Source organism: Podarcis gaigeae (genome assembly GCF_964106915.1).
Source record: "Podarcis gaigeae genome assembly, chromosome: 9".
Lineage (NCBI taxonomy): Eukaryota > Metazoa > Chordata > Lepidosauria > Squamata > Lacertidae > Podarcis > Podarcis gaigeae.
In genome coordinates, this window is record NC_139685.1 from 51,515,976 (window position 1) to 51,536,434 (window position 20,459).

Genomic DNA, 20,459 nt, shown 5'->3' on the forward strand with positions numbered 1-20,459 from the left:
AACCATATCAGTATATATGTGTATATGCATATACGTGTAAATGAAATATTTCTAGAATTACTGTAATATTTTGAGCTGAAGATTAAGGCCAGAACAGAGTTTGGCATGTTTAACCTCCGAAATGGTTTAAATGTGACATAAGCACACAAAACTGGGTGCTGGGATTATGGCTCAGCTTTGCTTTACCCACTTTAATAACATTAAACATAATTTCCCCTGACATACAATTTGAGAACAAATGCAATGCACCCAAATGTAATTGCATTTTAAAATGTGAAAGAAATAAGCATGGCAGATGTTTGAGAAAATACTGCAGATTTTAATCTGCTTACAGCATTACCTTTCCTTCTGCTAATGGGGTAGTCCTTGCAAGATTCTATCAGAGCTTAGACTTCTAGCGTAGTTGGTTTCAGACACTGTATCAGCCAGATAGCCATTGGACCATCTTATCAAATCAGGAATTTATGTATGTCTGTATCTAACTTTATGCAGCAATATCCTTCTAGACTCCACCAACCGCCCTATAGTAGACTTGTCAGTCACTTGTGGAAGACACATCTACTTTCCCTGTGTATTATGTACTGGACATAGTTGCCACTTTAATATTTTTTTTTAAAGTCATTTGGATTCCAGTTAATGGATGGAGATGGTAGCATTAAAAGAAAAATCTTAAAGGATTAGGTGTGTTAAGTATTTGAGCCACAATGGAATACAATTCATGGCTAAGGATTTCTTTGCAATTAAACCGATTCCCTCAACAGCTTCATTTTTACATTCATATATCAAGGAGACAAATCACCCTGACCCTATCACACCCTATAATGGAACCTGTACAACAAGCCTTAAAACTTACAATTCTCCAGAGTATATATATATATATTTAAAATATATTTGTGGAAGTCAAAACCACATTGCATTTTCAGCCGTGAGAGAATAATGTGAATTCCCTCTAAAGGAAGATAGGAAAGATTGGTCTCTATGCATGGGTTGGAAGTTGGCTTAAATAGCTACTATAGCAGCAGATAATTTAACTAGCAGGCAGTGTAACTGTGCTATTCCTGATTAGTGATTTGGCTAATAAGGGTGAGATCATGGAAAATGCTAATGCAGCGCCTTAGGAAAATCCAATTATAATGTAACCTAATTCAATTCAGGCTCTCAGCAGGTGACCAGTGTTTGTGGGAAGAGCACCCCAGACTCAGGATTGTCGTGAATGCACCAAACAGACAGGCCTCTGTGTATCCAGTGTTAGAGCCAACAAACCCCATTTCATTCCTTTCAACACTTCAGCTCAACTAATTATGAGGGTTTCGTCTTCCATTTGTGAAGCTTAACTCATTATCATTAGAGTTCATGAAAACAGAGATGAATATATGCCAGCTACTTGGAGCAAAAAGGGGAGGGGAGGAGAAATGCAGACATTTTGCAGCCTCAGGGTGATTTTCTTTTCTTAGTGTCAGCACCTGCCTTTTAATGTTTTGCTGCCAAACATCTGACCCAGCAAATATTTAGTCACCTAAATCTTAGCGAGACAAATTGTGAGAAACTGGTGAGGTTGGAGTCATCAATGGGGGTAGAAGGGGAGAGCCACACACACACATACACCCCCCTCCATTATGGAATAATGCATTAATTGCATTTAGTTTTAACTCTACAGCTAAAGTAATGTAGCCAGAGCAGAGCATGTTTAAGGACTTCTTAGGGGAAAGGTATAGCTTAGTGGCAGAACATCTCCCAAATTCAACCCCTGGCATCTCCAAGGTGGGCTGGGAAGGACCTCTGACTAAAACCTTGGCGAGCTGATGCCAATTCAGTGTGTATGATACAGAGCAAGGTGAACCAATGGTCTGACTCCACAGAAGGTGGCTTCCTACTTTCCTATATTTGCCAATCCTCGTACCCTCCAGACTACAACTGGTGGAAATTTCGGTCCACAACATCAGGAGGGCACTAGGTTGTCAAAGGTTGCATTAATGAACACAGTTTGCCATATTTGTGTTTGTTTGTTTTTAAAGACAGCATACTCTCTTTTTTAAAGTAACTGTACACCAAACATAATAGGTCATTTCTAGTTGCTGCGGGAACACTTTTAGCAATTAAGGATCCAGTTTTGACCTTCGTTTATAAATTTATAGCAACTCCATCTATATGGTTGCATCCAGTGGTGTCTCTCCACTGCTTGAATAACTTTTGATCTAGCAGTCTCCCACACCACATCTTACCTTGTGCTGAGAGGTCCTCTAAACCCCTAGAGATGCGGGGTTCAGGACAGATGGGCATCAGCAAAAGCTGCCTCCTTCCCAATTTCACTGATGGAACCCTTTGGAGGATCAAAGTGCCTTGTGTCAGTGGAGGGACAACTTTAGTCACCAGACTCCTTGGCCACACCCACACCATGAATTTAGAGCACTTTAACAGTCATGGCTCCTGCCAGATAAGCCTGGGAACTGTTAGTTTACCCCTCAGGAGAGCTACAATTCTCAGCACCCTTAAACTACATTTCCCAGGATTCTTTGGAAAAGGCCAGGAATGGTTTCCAATGGTGAGGATGTGACCATAATTCAACAGACATCACTAACATCACAAAGTCTTCTTAATAAATACAGTAAATCATGTTCCCAATATGAACCAATGGCTTGCTGGTCGGCTTGTCCCCTTTACAGCATCCATTGCCTGCTCTGGGCTGCTTTCACCTGTTCTACAAGCAGTGAACCCACAAGTGCTTTTGCTTTCAGGGCTGTATATCTGGCCAAGAAACCACATTGCGAAACATGAAATCAGTAAGGGAGGGGGTGGGGAATGAAGTGATTCTAGCTGTTTTTATATTTGCTCCTGGCTATGGGTGTTAACAAGCATAATTTGTGGTAAAGCACCTTTTATTTATGAAAGCTGTTTGTTGCAATATGAAATAAAGTTATGAGGTACTGAAAATATGGACCAAGTTTCTCAAACACTTCCAATTGCTCTCTTACTAGGTATTGTAAAAAGCGATTGTGCTGGTGTCATTTTCTCCAGCTAGTAGGGGAGGGTCATTTTGGAAGCATGCTGGTGTGCATTTTGCTCTGACATTAGAATAACCTGTTAATATGGCAGCTAATATTGTTGAAAGTGTATGTTTTTAAAAAAATCAACACCCAAACAATAATGATATAAACTAAAAGTAGCAATTCCAGTGGTGTCTATAAAAATGTCTGGGCTGGTGTCCTGTTGCAGAAACAGACACCCCCCCCCCCCAATTCCTGATGTCATATGTTAAATCCAAAAAGTTTAGTTGTTATTTGCCTATAAAGTTATTTGCCTTCAAGGGCCAAGATCTGTTGTTGTTTAGTTGTTTAGTCATGTCCGACTCTTCGTGACTCCATGGACCAGAACACGCCAGGCACTCCTGTCTTCCACTGCCTCCCGCAGTTTGGTCAAACTCATGTTAGTAGCTTCAAGAACATTGTCCAACCATATTGTCCTCTGTTGTCCCCTTCTCCTTGTGCCAACATCAGGGTTTTTTCCAGGGAGTATTCTCTTCTCATGAGGTGGCCAAAATATTGGAGCCTCAGCTTCAGGATCTGTCCTTCCAGTGAGCACTGAAGGCTGATTTCCTTCCTTCCTGCAGTCCATGGGACTCTCCAGCACCATAATTCAAAAGCATCTTCAGCGATCAGCCTTCTTTATGGTCCAGCTCTCACTTCCATACATCACTACTGGGAAAACCATAGCTTTAACTATACAGTACGGACCTTTGTCGGCAAGGTGATGTCTCTGCTTTTTAAGATGCTGTCTATGTTTGTCATTGCTTTTTTATTTATAAAATCAGGGAGTTTTTCATAAAAGATAGATTAGAAATTATAATATTTTTTGAAAACCAGGCACCAGTGGCCTCCCGTCTGATGATGTGGCTGTTGAGTGCAAAGATAAAGGTTCTCTGAAACCAAACAGTGATGAAAACCTTATAGATCTGAATTATTTGCCTATATCTGGAGGAAATGGAACATGAGACATGGGCCTTCTCTGAATTTTGCAACGTTGAGTAACGTGTAGAGAAATGCATACATTGAAGCAAGTGTGCAGATATTAGGAAAATATCAGGCAAAACTGCATACTAACATGTATATTCACATATATTTCCACTATAAATGCTGAATTTTTTTTAAAAGTGCAAACTAATGTGCAAATATGGAAAATTGAACTTAAGACAAAAAAGAAATTCAAAACTGAGAGAAACAGTAATTGGAAGATTTGCCCATTCCTACATTAGATGCAAAGACCCACATTTAACATTATGTGTAACTTTGCCCTAAGTTTGTAACAGGACTGCAAACTAAACTGGCCAGAACACTCATCTGCATTACAAAAGCCTCTCTTCTACTTTTTATTTTCTAGTGAACAATGATCAGGTGATAGGACACTATGTATGAGGGAGGTCCATAGGTGAAAACACTCAGGAAAGCCTATGTAAGAATTTACTAACTTTTTTTGTGTTATAAAGCCACTAGATGGAGGTGTTGTTTTAAATGATGCTGTCTAAATCAACTGCTGAAACTTTCAGGTTGGGTTCTCAAAGAACATGTCTCTCTCCTATATGGAACTGAGCAGTTTTTGACCACTTGTCTGTTTTCTGCAGCCAGCACTGCTTATTTTAAAGTTTAGGGTCTGAAAAAATAAATAATTTGTCACACTCTTAAGTGACGTTTTCAAACTTTCTTGATCCTTTAATCTCTATTTTGTATGGGTTTCAGTTTTGCTGAATGTTTCCAGAGGTCATTTTTTTTCATTGAAAGTCCCCCCGTTCTTTATGCATCACAGATGTAAAGCAGTTAAAAACACCTTAATTATGAAAGTTGACAGAAGTCAGACCGCTTGCTTAATGGGTGAGAGAGGAAAATGTATAATTTGCAGGGAGGGCAAAGCCCTCAGCCTTAAACCTGCAGCGTCTGACAGAAAGCTAATAAAACCTTCAAGTGTGGCAAAGAAAACAAGGTTTAGAGCTGAATGACTTTTAGGCCTGCCTGTCAGCTTTTTCCACAGATGCTGACACACCACGGACACCATATATCTTTCCAAGTTCCCTGGTGGTGTATACTTTCTCTTACAACTATTTTTTCCCCTTCTCTGAAACTCCTATTTCAGACCCCATTTGTAGCCTCTGTAACTATACAAACATGTTAATGTATCATAAACTTATCTAAACTTACCTAATAATATCCATTTAATCACTATGCTATCTAAGGCTTTGGGGCCCCTGTTGCTATTGAAATCAGAGAGGCACCTACAATTCTCGTGGTCATTTCCACAAGTGTTTTTACAGAATTAACTTGATTCAGTGTTCGTCATTTCTTCTGTATTTTGGGAACTTATAATTTTACTATGTTTTCATTATTTCATTGCACGCCACCATGATACTTTTGAGTGAATTGGTGATTCATAATTATTCTTATAACAGTTTACCCAAGATAACTGCAATTATCAACATGGGTGGTATGGCTAGAAAAATCCCACTCAGTGCAGATCAGAGAATAATACCAGTAAACAGCCTGACCCTACTCTTAAGTACTTATTAACAAATACCTGTATACCACATTAAATACAAAGCTGAAAACACAAATATTATGAAAGTTTCTTTTCCTAAAAACAAACTCTTCTAAGTTTCTTTCGGCCGTTACAGGCAATCTCAGTGTTTGTGGCATTTTGACACAAAAGTGAAATTATCATGTGAAAAATCTGCAAAAAGAAATCAAAATAACAGTTGCTTCAGTTCCCTGACGGAATGATGCAATGCAAGTCAGCACCTCGGAGAGATATTAAAGGGTGCTGCCATCTGGTAAACTCAGTAACAAACACAAGGGCTTCAAAGGGTCTTGCTGGTCACCCATTGTGCGTGCGACGCTCTGTTTTTCATTTGTATGTTTCTTGCTAACTTTAGCTTGTCAAGAAGTTCACATTGCATGTTATCCATAATTAAGGCTGTATTTTGTTCTCAGGATCTACAGACTTTCTGTGAAAACCTACTCAGTTAAGGTATGGCCTCTTTCTTAAGGAAATGCCAATTTTCACAGTGAAAATGTTAAAATGTATCTTGCAAAAACTGTGTTGCGTTTTTAATTTGGAAGCCTGGCTGTGTTTATTCACCCTTCTAACAAAACCTAAGGTCACTATTCGGCTCAGCTGCACTTTTCTTTCATCCCGTGATATGCAATGGCCTTTCAACAAAGCTAAATGTATATGTATTTGAACATTCCTGCCCACTCAGAAGTCTGTTAATGCTGTCAGCTTTGAAAATGCAGGTCTCTGATTTGGAAGGGTGTGAAACCTAACTCCAGGCTACTCTTTCACCCTGTCAAGGGTAACAAGGGGCAGCATTAATTATCCCACTTTCCAGTTGGCAGCATTGTCCAATGTTCTGTGCCTGTCATGCAGTTCCAGATCCAATGCTGGGAATTAGACATTTCCCCTCAAAGGTGTTAGACTAAACTTAGTCTAGGAATCAGGTGCACAGGTGTCCTTTCACACACATTGTTCCCAGTATATCAGAAGCTGCATCTTTGTAGACAGACTAAGTATGAAACAAACAATCTGGGAGAACTACAGGAGGAACCACAACTCTGTGGCAGATAGCACTATGCTTTGCATGCAGAACACCCCAGAAACGTTCTGTGAAGAAAGGTCTCTGCCTAATGCTTTGAAGACCTAGTGCCTATCAGAATAGACAATACTGGCTAGATCATGGGTAAGCAAACTAAGGCCCAGGGGCCGAATGTGGCCCAATCACCTTTTCAATCCGGCCCGCAGACGGTCCAGGAATCAGCGTGTTTTTACAGGAGTAGAATGTGTCCTTTTATTTAACATGCATCTCTGGGTTATTTGTGGGGCCTGCCTGGTGTTTTTACATGAGTAGAATGTGTGCTTTTATTTAAAATGCATCTCGTTCATTTCCCCCCCTTCAAAATATAGTCCAGCGCCCCACAAGGTGTGAGGGGCGGTGGAACGGCCCACAGCTGAAAAAGTTTGCTGACCCCTGGGCTAGATGGACCAGCAGTCCAACACCAGTATAACCCAATTTTATATTGTTGTGAGTTAGGGGAAGGAAGTCAGCTACATGCCGAGATCTTTCTAACCCCAGGATCCAGCCAGTGTGAAAATATACAACAGGTTAGTTTCCTAGTGAGGTGATTGCCAGTGGAGATGGACCATTAAGGGGAATGGTAAATGGGCATGGCCCATTGCCTCAAACTCATAGACAGATAGAAGGACAAAGCTGGAGTTGAGAGCATAGAGTTTGCAGTGATGTAAGCTAGAGGCAAAGCAGCACACTGAAAACCAAGTGAGACAGAATGTTTGGTTTCTGTTCGGATCCAAGGCTATGGCTATGGAAGAAACCAGGCTCTCTTGGCATGTTAATGCTGTGAATCCCTCCATCACAGGCTCAGGTTGTATATATGTGTAAATAAGCCACGTATCATGAAGACACTACATTCTCCACTGTGCCTCATTCTGAAGGAAAAACAAACCCTGAGTATCATCATCATCATCATCATCATCATCATTTTACAATTGTACAGTTGTAACTATGCTCAAGGCAGCTTACAACATGACGAGATTTACATAATTACAAACATAACAGAAGTCATAAACAATAAATAAAACACGTCAAAAAGTACACAACCAAATGTAAACAATTTCCAGACAGGTAGGGCCAGGGGATAGAAACAGGAGCCTGTCCGTTGAACTTAATGTATATTTGTAACAACAGTAAACGTTGTTACAATAAACCCCCCCCAAACAATAAAGGCCTGTCTGGTTTTGTACCACCTCAAAAGTACCACAGTTACTGGGTTATAGTTTAAGAGATGGTATAAATATATGGTGGCAGCAGTAAGAAGGTTTCGAAATAAATGTACCATGGTGGAAGTAGGATTCAAACAGAAACTCCTCCACACATTTGGTGAATCAGCAGCGGTAAAAAGAATCTGGTTTTCCTCATAGAAAGTGGGGTACCTCACCTCATACATACTAAAATAACATAAAAGAGCTATAACATTGCAGCAGCTAGAAATGAATCTGGATAAATGCAAACTCAAAAATGTATTTTTATTATTTGCTAACAAGTACTATGTCATACTTTTGTTCCCTGTGCCTTTTTGTCAGTTCTGCACTCTGCATACATGAATTTGCACCACATAAAATTAGTTCTTAACGCCTTACTTTGCCAGATTGCTTAGGTGTGCAAAATGATGCTTCCTGCTTGTAATTTTATTCACACAAAGGTGATCCACATAAGGAATTCCTATAAGAGAACAGAATCTAGCACAATGCTATTATACATGTGCACATACACAAAAAGAAATATGTGTGTTTTAAATTCAACTTACCTTGACTATTTCACTGTGCCATTGAAGCTCTGGACACTAGGAATGATTTTACTTTTCAGGACTTGGTTCTAAGCCTGCAGCAATAAAGACAAGAGGGTCTCTTGGGCATTTGCAGAAAGTATTTCTCTCATCATTAAATAACTGGTGGCTGTCCCTATACTAGGGGAGCACATAAATCACTGCCTCGGCCCCTAGGAGTTGGTGCCTATGTGGATTAGTTTTATATGTGAACCCAGAACTCAAATTTAACCATGGTTTATTTGGCCATCTCACCCCAGATGCTCATGGTTTGCTTGATCATCTGTGGAACTACTTAATTTGTCACTTGCTAAACATGGCTTAGCCAGGGCCAGCCCAACACATTTTGCTGCTTGATTAGGACAAGATGGCACCCTTTCTCAATTCCACTGCTAGAAGACGACTGAGTGTTCTTCTACACTAATGATGGACTAGCATCCACCAGCACACCTGAGAAAGCAGGCCAGGTTCAGGGGCTCAGGAAAGGAATGTGACAACTGAAGGGAACAGCTGGGCACCCAGGAGGAAGAGCTTGGAGGCTGCTGCCGCTACTCCAACATCAACCACCTGTTGCTGTTGTCTCACTATGCCTCATGGTTAGGGCCAGCACTAAGCTAAGTATTATTATATGTGAACCAAGTCTTTTCACTCGTCAGGCTGAAAACAGTGCCCTGTCCTTGACCTAGGCAATGCTGCTTCTTTCCCAAGAGCACTGGCTAGCCAGCCAGAATTGTATAGAACAATTCCCAGCCAAAGCAGTTGCTATTGCACGCAAGTAAACTATGTCAGCGCATACATGCATATTGAGTCTTCATGTGTTTGTGGTGACCTCATGTGTCATGTAGAGCAGATGTTTCTGCTGTGAATAGTGTGTACTGTGAACAAAAACACTTGCCTCCTGCCGTTCCTTGTAGATCCCTTCTTCCTTGAAGAGGGACACAGGCGCCAATGCCACATTGCAGTGCGCATTTATGAAATGTGTGCGTGTGTTGATCTCCTCACAGCTGCTGTGCAGATGAACCAGCCAGCCCAGAACAGAAACAGAGCCTCTTTCCCTCTCATGAGGACATTTGTCAGGTGTTTAAACAACCATGCTTGCACCCAGTAAATAGCACATTCAAGAAAGGAGCCAGAAGGGAGCAATTTCCACGAGAAAACCAGCACAGGGCCCTGATCTGGATGTATTCCAAACAGAACCACCATGGCTACTTTTTCTCCAAAATAAAAGCAGCCAGGTTAAGCAGGCTTGTTTGAACTGCAGGCAAGTGAGCACCTGGAAAGAAGCATTGTTAGGTGAAGTAGCTGTCCCTGAAAGATAAAACGGAAGCAAATCTGGAGGGTTCTATTCAGGCGAAACATTTTGAAGGATATTTGACAATATTTGATTTACTGTATTGGCCCGAATATAAGCCACACCCGCAAATAAGCCACACCTTTAAAATTGAGGGAGGGGAGTAAAAAAGACAATACCCAGGCTGCTTCCTGGAGGGAAGCTTTGCCGGTGGCATAAGGTCGCGAATATAAGCTACACTTTAACTTTTTGCAGAATTTGGGGGGAAAGTGTGGCTTATATTCGGGCCAATACAGTATATATCTCAGGGCAGCCCCAACATGAAAACAAAACTCAAGGGCCACATGACACTGCAAGGAACAGCTCCCTCCATGAGACATTCTATTTAGTTCCAAAATGTGATGGGACTACCAGGATGTCCAAATAATTTTGCAGGTTACTAATGGGGAAGTGAAGTCCACAAGGAAGCCATATAGTCAGGGTCACTTTGCTTTCAGATTTCTTTAGGGAAAAGATTCAATTTGAGGTATTGTGTACATTTTCAGAAACAAGTGATGTCAGATTTTAATTTTTTAATTTTTGTAAAGATCACATGACAATTTCACTCTGGCCAGATCAGATTAAGTGTGTGTATGGGAGGCACATGTGGCACTTTCAAAAGTACTGGTACACCTTTCAACCCAATATGACTAGGGAGCCCATCTTATATCTGAAAAACTCTCTTATTTTTTTAAAGAGACATTCCTACTTGCAATTTCTCTGGGAGGAGCTTAACTCTTAAGCCATTTCAGTATCAGATATACAAGCTGTTGTCCTATCCACATGTACCCAGGACCGGGAATTAATCCCTATGAATTCAATGAAACTTCTTAATGGACATATAGAGGTCCTACAGCACAGCTGCAGCCCTCCCTATATCCACATACTTGGAAATGTCCCATTGAAATCAGTGGGGTCTATTTCTGAGTAAGCATGTGTAGGTTCTGGCTGTGAAAGTGGTTTCAAGCCATCTTTAAATAACCCCAAACAACACAGTTCTACTCTTCCCCCTCCCCCTTTCTCCCCACAACAGAGTATAATTATAACTTCAGAAATTGTGTTTGTAGCAAGGAAAGGGAACCCTGTTTCTCATTATTTTGCACATGCAGGTTTTGGATTTTTACTGTACAGCCATTCATCTTTGATCTAATTTTATAACATCATAATCAGATTTGGCACACTAAAACAAATGCTAGCACTTTTCAATAGTAATGCGACAAACTCTCCTGTTTAAAGCTCTGATTCAATCAAAAATCATCAAGGTTACAGGACTATGATTTCACTACAGCAAGGGCTGGTTTTGTGTACAACAAAAAGAAGGAGTGTTTACCATGCAAAGACTGCATTTATTAAGTATTAATACAGATTGGTTGCAAATAAATAAGAGTTATTAATTACATTTAGGATTAGGAAAGACAAGTGGAACCTGCAACAAAATGTGGTAGCATATACTCACCTCTTACCAAGAGTGCTCCTTACTCAGGGTCCCTTCCTGTCAACCAGTCATGCAACCAGTCATGCGGTAGAAGCTATTAAGGAGGAGGGCATTCTGTCATTCTGTTCCTCTCCATAATTTGCTTTTGCCCAAGTTACAGTCAACAGTCTGCAGCTCATCATTCACCTACCCATAGCTCTCTTGGTGTTTTGGATCACCACTCCCATCAGCCCCAGAAGGTAAGGTAAAGGTAAAGGATCCCTGGATGGTTAAGTCCAGTCAAAGGTGACTAGGGGTTGCAGCACTCATCTCACTTTCAGGTCAAGGGAGCCAGCGTTTGTCCACAGACAGCTTTCCGGGTCATGTGGCTAGCATGACTAAATCGCTTCTGGTGCAATGGAACACCATGACGGAAACCTGAGCGCATGGAAACACCATGTACCTTCCCACCACTGTGGTACCTATTTATCTACTTGCGCTGGTGTGCTCTCAAACTGCTAGGTTGTCAGGAGCTGGGACAGAGCAACGGGAGCTCACCCCCTCATGGGGATTCAAACCGCCAACCTTCCGATCGGCAAGCCCAAGAGGCTCAGTGGTTAAGACCACAGCACTACCCGTGTCCCCCCCATACAGAGAGGTTGTGGTTATGAAGTGGGCTTAAATGTAAAGAAGTAGGTGGGAAAGAAACAGGTGAGCATGAAATTCTGGATGCACGAAGGGTTTGTTTGCACACCAATAACCAGTGGGCATGATCTCAGATGAAGGTACCAACTGCCTTTTCTGATGTTTGTATGTACTGCAGCAAAATTTAGTTCTGAGGAGGAATTTTATGTGTGAGACGGATGAGATGGTGTTGTGGATATTTTCAATTAGCAGTTCTTCAGAAGGAAGAGTTCCCAAGATTATAATCTTCTAATTAGCCAGTGTTCTTAAATTGTTTCAGGCTGCTCTTACTGTGGTGGCTTGTTTGATTTTATTTTCCACAGGAGCAACAACAGACTGGTTCTTTTCTGGTAAGAGACATCTTGAGGAATTCCCCATCTGTGACTTTTTCTCATACTTAAACTTGCAAATACTTGTTTAGGTTCCAAATGAGCCTTGGTGCATTTTGAATGTTATAGACAGTGACATTTGTGCTGTGCTATATGTACACAACAAAAATCTGGAACATTCATTAAAGGTGCATTGGATCAAATACTTCACAGTGAATTGGGTTTTTAATGAATAGTGCCTTTTCCCTGCTTCTAAAAAGCCAAAACAGATTACTATTTCTTTTTATTTAATTGATATTGTTGTTAGGACACTCAGAACTTTTACTCTCCTTGTCATTATAAATGATGGCATGAATAAAACAAAACAAATGTGATACAATGACCAAGACACTTATAGCCTGAGACGTGGTGCCATCAGATTTGCTATAACACAGATAACAACCTTCTTTGCTAAGCAAGATATTCATCTGGGGGATGTGGGGAAAGACATTAAAGAGCTGTGTGTAAAGTGGTTTTGATCTTAGACATGGGCCTTGGGACATAATTTCTACTTACTATTCCTTGTTTGAATGGATGTGCACTCCAAAACTTGTGGATGTGCTTGCACACACTTGAAGTATCTCCTTTTGTCAACATTTGTCCCAACAGAAACTGACCCCCTGAAAATTTACTGTAAAATAATAATAATAATAATAATAATAATAATAATAATAATAATAATAATAATTTATTATTTATACCCCACCCATCTGGCTGGGCTTCCCCAGCCACTCTGGGCGGCTTCCAAAAGAATATTAAAATACTATGATACATCAAACATTAAAAGCTTCCCTAAAAGCAAAAAAAGTAACCAAATTTTAAACTCCACCCCCCCACAATTTTTTTTATTTTTAATTTACTAACTGGCTTTCATTATCTGCATGTAAACCAATAGGCATGGTATCAAGACATCAAGCAAAATCCATCTGGAAATTCTCCTGCACTTGCGTCTCACAAGGACCTGCATGCTTCACAATAGATTCTGCCTTAGTAAGTGTAATTCAATGCTAAAGCTGGTGGCCAGTCCTGCAAGACTTGCAGCCTGATCCTTTGCTTAGAAGGAAGTTCCATCGCTTTCAGGTATGTATGAATATTGAGGACTGTTGCTTTTGGGTGGTTGCCAGGTTGCCACATGGAGATTATGCACAACTGTAAATGAGGCAAGCACTTTTTTCGCTCTCATTCTCATTCTACTTACTACCCCAGTACCGCTGTTCACCCTTCCCTACTTCATGAAAAAAGCAAGGCTGCAGATATGCTAGAGATTATTCAAGAAACTCAAGAATAAGCCAAAAGGTGCAGTGGCCTGATAGGCATAGATGGTGCTTAACATATCAATAAATATATACAGATATGTAATTTTAAAAACGTGTTTTACACCATATTTCTTTTTATGTTCTAACTCTTCTTTTTTAACTTTCAGAATTAGAGTGGCATTTTAATGCTTTGAATCATAAGATTTGGTCTATAAATTGTCATGGGGAGGAATGCTGAAAATTATTGTTGTTGTTAATTACTGTATTAAATTTCCATCAGCCCTTCTTCCCAGGGCAGAAAACACCACAGTAGTACTGAAGCAGAAAACAATAAGATGGCATCACAATGCAGTTGTATCAAGAATTATACGATATACTAATTTCCTAGCTACTTCTCCAAGTGGATTTCAAAATGTAGTAAAGCTAGGAACATATAATACCAGAGGGTGTACACTGCGTGGGGAGGGGAGAATAAGTGAAACTGTGAGAGTGGTTTCAGCACAATCCAACCAGCACATCTGAAACTTAAATTTTAATGTACTGTCTTTTGGAAAACTGACCCCAGCACCAGATAGTTGAGGGTTGTTTTAAGAAGGGAGTGGCAATCCGTGGGTTCTTGTATAGTTTCAAAATTGAGAAAAGTCTGTTTGACTGGAGTTTATGTGACAGTCTGAAGCCCCCCAAAAGTGTGAGCATCATGGAAAACAGAGCCTCTCTCAAACCACTTTCAATCACCTTGACACCATTGTCTACCCCTATATTAACATGTTATTTTCACAAACCGTTGGGAAGAAAGCTGAGAGTTGTTACTCCTTAATATAAAATGCAAATCTTAAATTATATTAACATGCTGCTTTTAGATCTTTATATGCACCCTAAGCATACAGGTATATTTGTTGTTTTGGGGTTTAAAATTGTCTTATGGGTAAATCGCTTTGAGACAGTTGTTTAGAAGGTAATTAACAACAACAAAAACCTTCATGCTGTGAAAGAAACTGAAGTCTGCTGTGAGGCAGAACCAGACTGAACTCTTATCTTTGTAGACACGTCCAGATATCATATACGTGGCGAATTGGTTTGTGTGTATATGTCTATCTATACGCCAGTCTTAGAACGTACCTGTCGTTCTCTTCTACATTCTGACATTAGCCACACTCCCACGTGGCCCAAAGCGCGTGAAGCAGCTCAAACACACTTTTTATACTTGTGGAAGACCCCGTAATGCACACCAGGCTCCTCCCTGGAATCTCACCTTAAAAGGATCAGGTACCTTAACAGGGGATGAAGATACACTTAGGGAGCTGCTGCTGCTGCCCTCAGCAGGGGGACAGAGACACTAATGGCCTGTTTCTCTCTAGAGCAGCTTTCAAGTTCTGCCCCCGAGTTGTGTGGGGCCGGTTGTGGCTGTGTATCTCTACCGCACCTGCCTCAGCCTGAGTGACTTCGGCCACTCTCCAGGTCTGAGGGAACCGTCGTCCCTGAGAGAGTTTAAACCCAGGCAGCAGACGAGAAGGAATCACGAATCCCCTCCGCCGCCTGCCCGCTTTCCCCCGGCTGAGGGCAAAGCCCGCCGAGGAGCGAGCGCGCGCGCGAGGGGTGGGCTGCCGCGTGCGCTCCCTCCGGGACAATCGGCGAGGCTTAGGGAAGGAGGGGGGGGGAGCGGCCGCGCGATAGGCTTTTGCCTGGCGTTGCCCAGGCGCCTGGTTGGTGCTTGGTGGCCCCGCGCGCGCTGTGTGTGCGCGAGAGCGCGTGTGTGGCGGCGGCGGCGGCGGCGGCGGCGGCAGGGCCAGGGAGGGAAAGTAGCGGGCGGGGTGTATGGGGGGGGGGAGCGGCTCTCCCAGGCTGCACTCAAGTGACATTCAGCGCGAACAACACACTCCTAACTCAGGCGGGCAGGCAGCGAGCGAGTCGCACACTGGCGCCATCCCCTTCAGCTCCTCGGCGCTGGGCTGTTCGCTCGTTTTTAAAACATTACACGAGAAAGACAACTGTGGGAGAAGCGAAGGGAGCCTCCAGCCAGGCAATTTCGCCCCTCGTCCCTCTTGACTTGGTCTCCTCTCCTCCTCCTGAAGAATGGGAAGGACCTGCCCGGGCTTTGCCTGCCGTTCCCGCTGAAAAACAGAAAAAGGGAACCGACGAAGGAACTCTAGCATCGCGACTTCGAGGGAAGTTTAAATCCCTCTCTTCACGCTCTTTCGCGGGCAACAAGGAGCCCCGGTCGCGCTCGGTTCTTCTCAGAGCCCGCCTCGCCACTTCGCCTCAGAAGCGCGCGCGAAGAACTTGGGGCAAAGTCGGCGCGGGCCACTCAAGGCTGGCCGTTCAGGTAAGCAGAAGCCGAGAGCGGAGAGGTTGGCGCGCGCGGCTGGAGGCTGCTTCGCACCATGGAAGGGCGCCCTGGGCTCTCGTCTCTCGCCGGGCTGAGGAGCTCAGACAGGAGCAGCCTAAGCGGGAGCAGAGCAGGTTTGGGGGATGGCGGGCTGCGGACACTTGAGGGGGGACACTCGGAGAGAGGAGAGCAGCGGGGAAGGGCAGCCCGTGCCTGGGGCGGCGTCGCCTGCCCCGCACAAGCCGAACTCAGCTGTGTGCCGCCCGGGGCTCTTTCGCCGGGAGGCTGCGCGCGCAAGCCCAGCCTTACGATCCAGCGCCCTCTGCGAGAGATCCTGGGACAGGCTGGCTCTTGGAAAGCTGCCTCCCCCGCCCCGTCTTCACTTCACTCTCCACCTGTTTGTGGAGCCAGACAGTCCAACTCCTTGGCTCTAAAATGCACCCCGGTCGAGTAGTCGTACCAGAGAGAAAAGGCGCGCGGGAGGTGGGGGAGAGATGCTTGGAGCGCAGTAGCCTCGAATCTGTTTTGCTGTCTGATGTCAGATCAGTTAAAGCGGATTAGTTACCTCTCGGCACCTTTTAAATCCAGCTCTCCGATTTAACACACACGCGCACACACACACACCCCAGCCAGCCCCGAGCCCCAATTTCAACGCATGATCCGATGCAAGTTAGTAGCTGCTATGAAAGATATCGAGAGAACTCCTCATGCCGGATTAATTAAAATGGTGATATTAAATGTTGGGACAGGACTACAGTTAGCAGAGTAGATCGTTCGCACGCGCGCCGAATCTGAGGTGAAGAATGGCTAAGGCAATCCCAGCCATTAAAATCTGGGGGTTTTGACCTTGATTTTCCTAAGTTCAGGTTGGCCAAATACTATTCTGCACCCACGTCTCTCTCTCTCTCTCTCTCTCTCTCTCTCTCTCTCTCTCTCTCTCTCTCTCTCTCGTCATCTGATGAGGCAAATCTGCCTGCTGCCAGTCTGCTTCATCCCGTGTCTGATCTTCCCATTATCCTCTTTACTTTGGGAAGGGTTCTTCGTGCTGTTGGAGGGGAAAGAGAGGCATGAACCTGAGATCAAGATTCTTTTCTTTTTGCGCCGGGGCGAGGGCGGGGGAGCGGCGCAGCTTCACAAGACTTGCCCACCAGGTTTCCTTTCGCCCCCGTCGCCCCTCCAAAGGGGCAGCGTCTGAGGGGCTGAGCAAAGCCCCCCTGGCTGGCGGAACCACGTCAGGAGACGTTCCCCACCCGCGATGAGTTTCCAGGAGCGCTCCTGTTTGAAGTCTGTTCTCGCATGGCGTGACAGTTTGGTTCTTAGGTGGGTTCCCCTTCTCTTTTCCTCCCCTTCTGTCCAAAGTTATGGACCCTCTCATTACTCCAAAGAAGGAGCATTAGGTTATTCTACCTTCTGCCGCAGCACCCCTGAAGCCTTTCCTTGTGATCTTCTGGAAGACGGTAGTTGTGGGAGAGGCTGAGGGAGACCAAGAAAAGGAAGAAGGCTCGAAATAACCCAGAGGCTGCCTATTACTTAAAAATAGCTTCTTTTCTCCCTCTTCCAGCTTGTGATCCTGTAGTCTCTTCCAAAGTTTTCCTGCAGCATAACCACTTGCAGGATATGGGACTCTGGCATTTGTCTCCACCCACATCACCACCACAGTTTAACCAAAGCAAAACTCAAACAAGTTCTTTCAAGCTGAAGTTTTAACTGTTGTTTGCAGGGACTTAAACATCCTAATTGACTTCATTGATTTGGTTTCCTTTTCCAGTTTCAGTGACAATTGGTGGCTTCTGTTTCAGTGTATCTGAAGAAGTGTGCATGCGCACAAAAGCTCATACTAATAACAAACTTAGTTGGTCTCCAAGGTGCTACTGGAAGGAATTTTTTTATTTTGTATTTTGTAGTGACAATTGGAGTTAGAGATGAGTTTAGGGGATCAGAAAGGGGAGGGAGTAATTGAACGATTTTCTTCTTTAAGAACTGCTCATGATCGGTGTTATATTATTCTTAGCAAGTTTCTTTTAAACTCTCCACAAGTCTCTAAAACTAGTAATATTTTTAACAAAATATTCTAAAGAAACAAATGTGTGTTTCCAGATGGTTTTGTTTGTTTTTATTACTGCACCTTTTGGAAAATTCAGTGGATTAGTCTAGCAATGGGGTCTGGCAGTTCACAGCAATTAAAGGAACAAAACAAGAAAGATGTTACTGGATGGAATGAATATGAAATATGTGTGGCTTGTATTACACATTTATTTCAACAGAGCTGAAACTGTGACTATAAAGTAACTCTTAATCACTTACAGATACAGCTTTTTATCATTCAAAGAGCATATAATTGAAGGGTATCCCTGCTCTAAAAAAAAAGCCCTCACCACAAGTTTATTTGTTCTGGACCCATTTAACACTCCTGTGGGAAAGTATTATGCCTTCCTCAAGCTGGTTAGCTTATTGTTATATATAAATGCAATATCCTTGCCAATGCCACAGAAAGAGAATGCTGCCTTTGAATCAACCACTGTGGGTCACCCTGGAACAAGGGAGCTGACTATTGAGTCAAGAGACCAGATGATTCTGTTCTTGGTATCTCCACTTCCCTGCGATGCCATTAAAAAAAAATAATCCCCAAAAGTAAAGTATATAGTAGCATGTGGTAACTGCGAGTAAAGTATATGTTTACAAATGAGACAGCCATTTGAAATGATCCTACAAAATCACAGCTCTTGTATGATTTGTTTACTGTGCTTTGTTGAGATGCTCAGTAAGAAGGAAGGCGGGACCAAAATGGCATAATTTCTGCTCAGTACAGAACTTGCTTGTTTATGAGTCAGTCCCCAGACAAAGGGGTTGTAATACTAATGGGATCAAGTCAGAGAATCTCCACCAGGGACCTGATTCACTAGTACATACCTCCAGCTATGTGCCACAGATTTCAGATCTAATGAAACTAATCTCTCCTGAGTTGTTTCACATTTTCAGAAATTTAACTTGGTGGGGAACCTGCAATAAAAAATTAGCAGCAGGCAGATAGTATGAGATTCTTTATCTGATATAGATTATTTTATGTATACATCATCTTCATATGTCTCGCTCAGTCCAGTGCATGTCTACTCAGAAGTAGATTGATGTTGTGCACAAGGGTGCTTCCTTCCCATGTAAGTCTGCATAGGTTTTAGACTGCAATCCTGCAATCAATTCTGAATAAACATATAGGATTGGGTTGCCAGTTTAATCTTTGCACTACATAAAATAACTTTTCAGTGATGTGCTTAGTCAAAATGATGGATGCTATAAAATATATAAAGTATATGGTAATTGCCTCCATGGACTCCTTGAGGAAGAAGGGTGGGAGATAAATTGAATAAATAAACAAACAACAATATAAATAATTCTTAGTCTGTTTATGACCGTATATGACACAACATTTTACATCCAAAGAATAGCTTTTGGAGTACATGGTATAGAAACATTCCAAGCCTTGCTGAATATGTAGTACAGCTTTCTCAAAGGTGTTCATGGGACCTGGATCTGGACATATCAGGGATCCTAGATCCAGCTCCCAGAACCATTTTTGATTATTGCTTCCATCTCCTACACCTACACCAACAAATTTCCGTAGGAATCCTCCTCAACTTCACCTTGTGGTAGTGTATTGAACTCTACCATTTGTAGTTCCTACAGCCTTTTCATGTACTGAGAGAAACCTAATCTCTTCCCCCCTCCCCACTGCTCCCCCCCCGTGTGTAAAAAATGACTAATAATTGATTTTACCAGGCTCTTATTGTATGAGGAGGCAGCATTTTGAACCAGTGTGTCCAGTGTAAGAGGAGTGCAATTTTCAGTATAGGGAAGAATAAAAAATTTCAAGTTACAGAAGAGTTGACAAGATTAACTCCTCTTCTCTTGTCTACTTAAGATAGATGTGAAATATACACGTTAAACAGAAAGCTGGATTATAGATTTGAAACTCACTAGGTTTTTCTGTGATTGCAAAGCAAGTAAGATTGTTAAAAGCTGGCACATGTTTGCTAGTCTTTTCTGCTTTGTGTTTTGATTTCAAAACCAACAGAAACTTAAAACGGGAAATACCATTTGCAGATTTTTGTTTCTGTATGTTCTGTTGTTTTTAAAATACTGAGGCGTACCAATTTTTCCTAAATTCTGACATTCTGATATTTCAAAAGATAATGGTTTCTCATACTGAACAAATTCCAAAATATATATGAGAAAATAGTTGGCGTCATCTATAGATATGTCAGCTTTCTGTGAAGAACATGATGGCTGTAGTGTTTTCATCACTGGTTTGGGGTAAAAAGTACACTTAGTAAAGCATACAACATAATAAGACATATTTTTCTAATTTGAGGGTTTAAATTTGTCACATGCATGTTAGGCAGATGTTAGTTTGTAGATGACAGGGTTTTAAAAAAAAACACCCAAAAAAAACCCCCAGAGCTTTATGGCAGCACAGAAGTAGCATTTAATGACTTAGGTGCTATGTAACAGATGCTCCGAGTGCACACAAGCAACATGATGTTGAATGAAGTGCCCCCTTTTGTATATCTTAAACCTCTCAGATATTCTATATATATAACACTATGTGTCTAGGCGATTCTAAACACACTCAGAGCTGCATTCTATCTTAATACTCCCAGCTAGTCAGATATGAGTCTGAGACACACAGTTCTTGAAGTTGGTGTTCT

At 42.3% G+C, this 20,459-nt stretch overlaps 2 protein-coding genes across 4 annotated transcripts in view; both read left to right on the forward strand.

The window, feature by feature from the left end:
• SMIM43 (small integral membrane protein 43) overlaps positions 1-11,401 on the forward strand; it is a 245,669-nt gene extending 234,268 nt beyond the window's left edge. Inside the window, exon 3 of one of the 2 annotated variants that reach the window (XM_083756131.1) lies at positions 11,383-11,401. The gene's annotated coding sequence lies outside the window, so the exon portion shown is untranslated. The remainder of the gene's footprint in view (positions 1-11,382) is intronic. The other variant, XM_083756132.1, reaches the window with a different exon arrangement.
• Positions 11,402-14,732: 3,331 nt separating this feature from the next.
• The window catches only part of NDNF (neuron derived neurotrophic factor), a 33,261-nt gene continuing 27,534 nt past the window's right edge, over positions 14,733-20,459 (forward strand). The window contains exon 1 of one of the 2 annotated variants that reach the window (XM_083755733.1): positions 14,733-15,753. Coding sequence is in view for 1 of the 2 variants with exons in the window: in XM_083755732.1 (XP_083611858.1) it covers positions 17,012-17,076 (65 nt within the window). In the remaining variant the exon portion in view is untranslated. Of the gene's footprint in view, positions 15,754-16,727; positions 17,077-20,459 lie in introns of those variants that run through there. The other variant, XM_083755732.1, reaches the window with a different exon arrangement.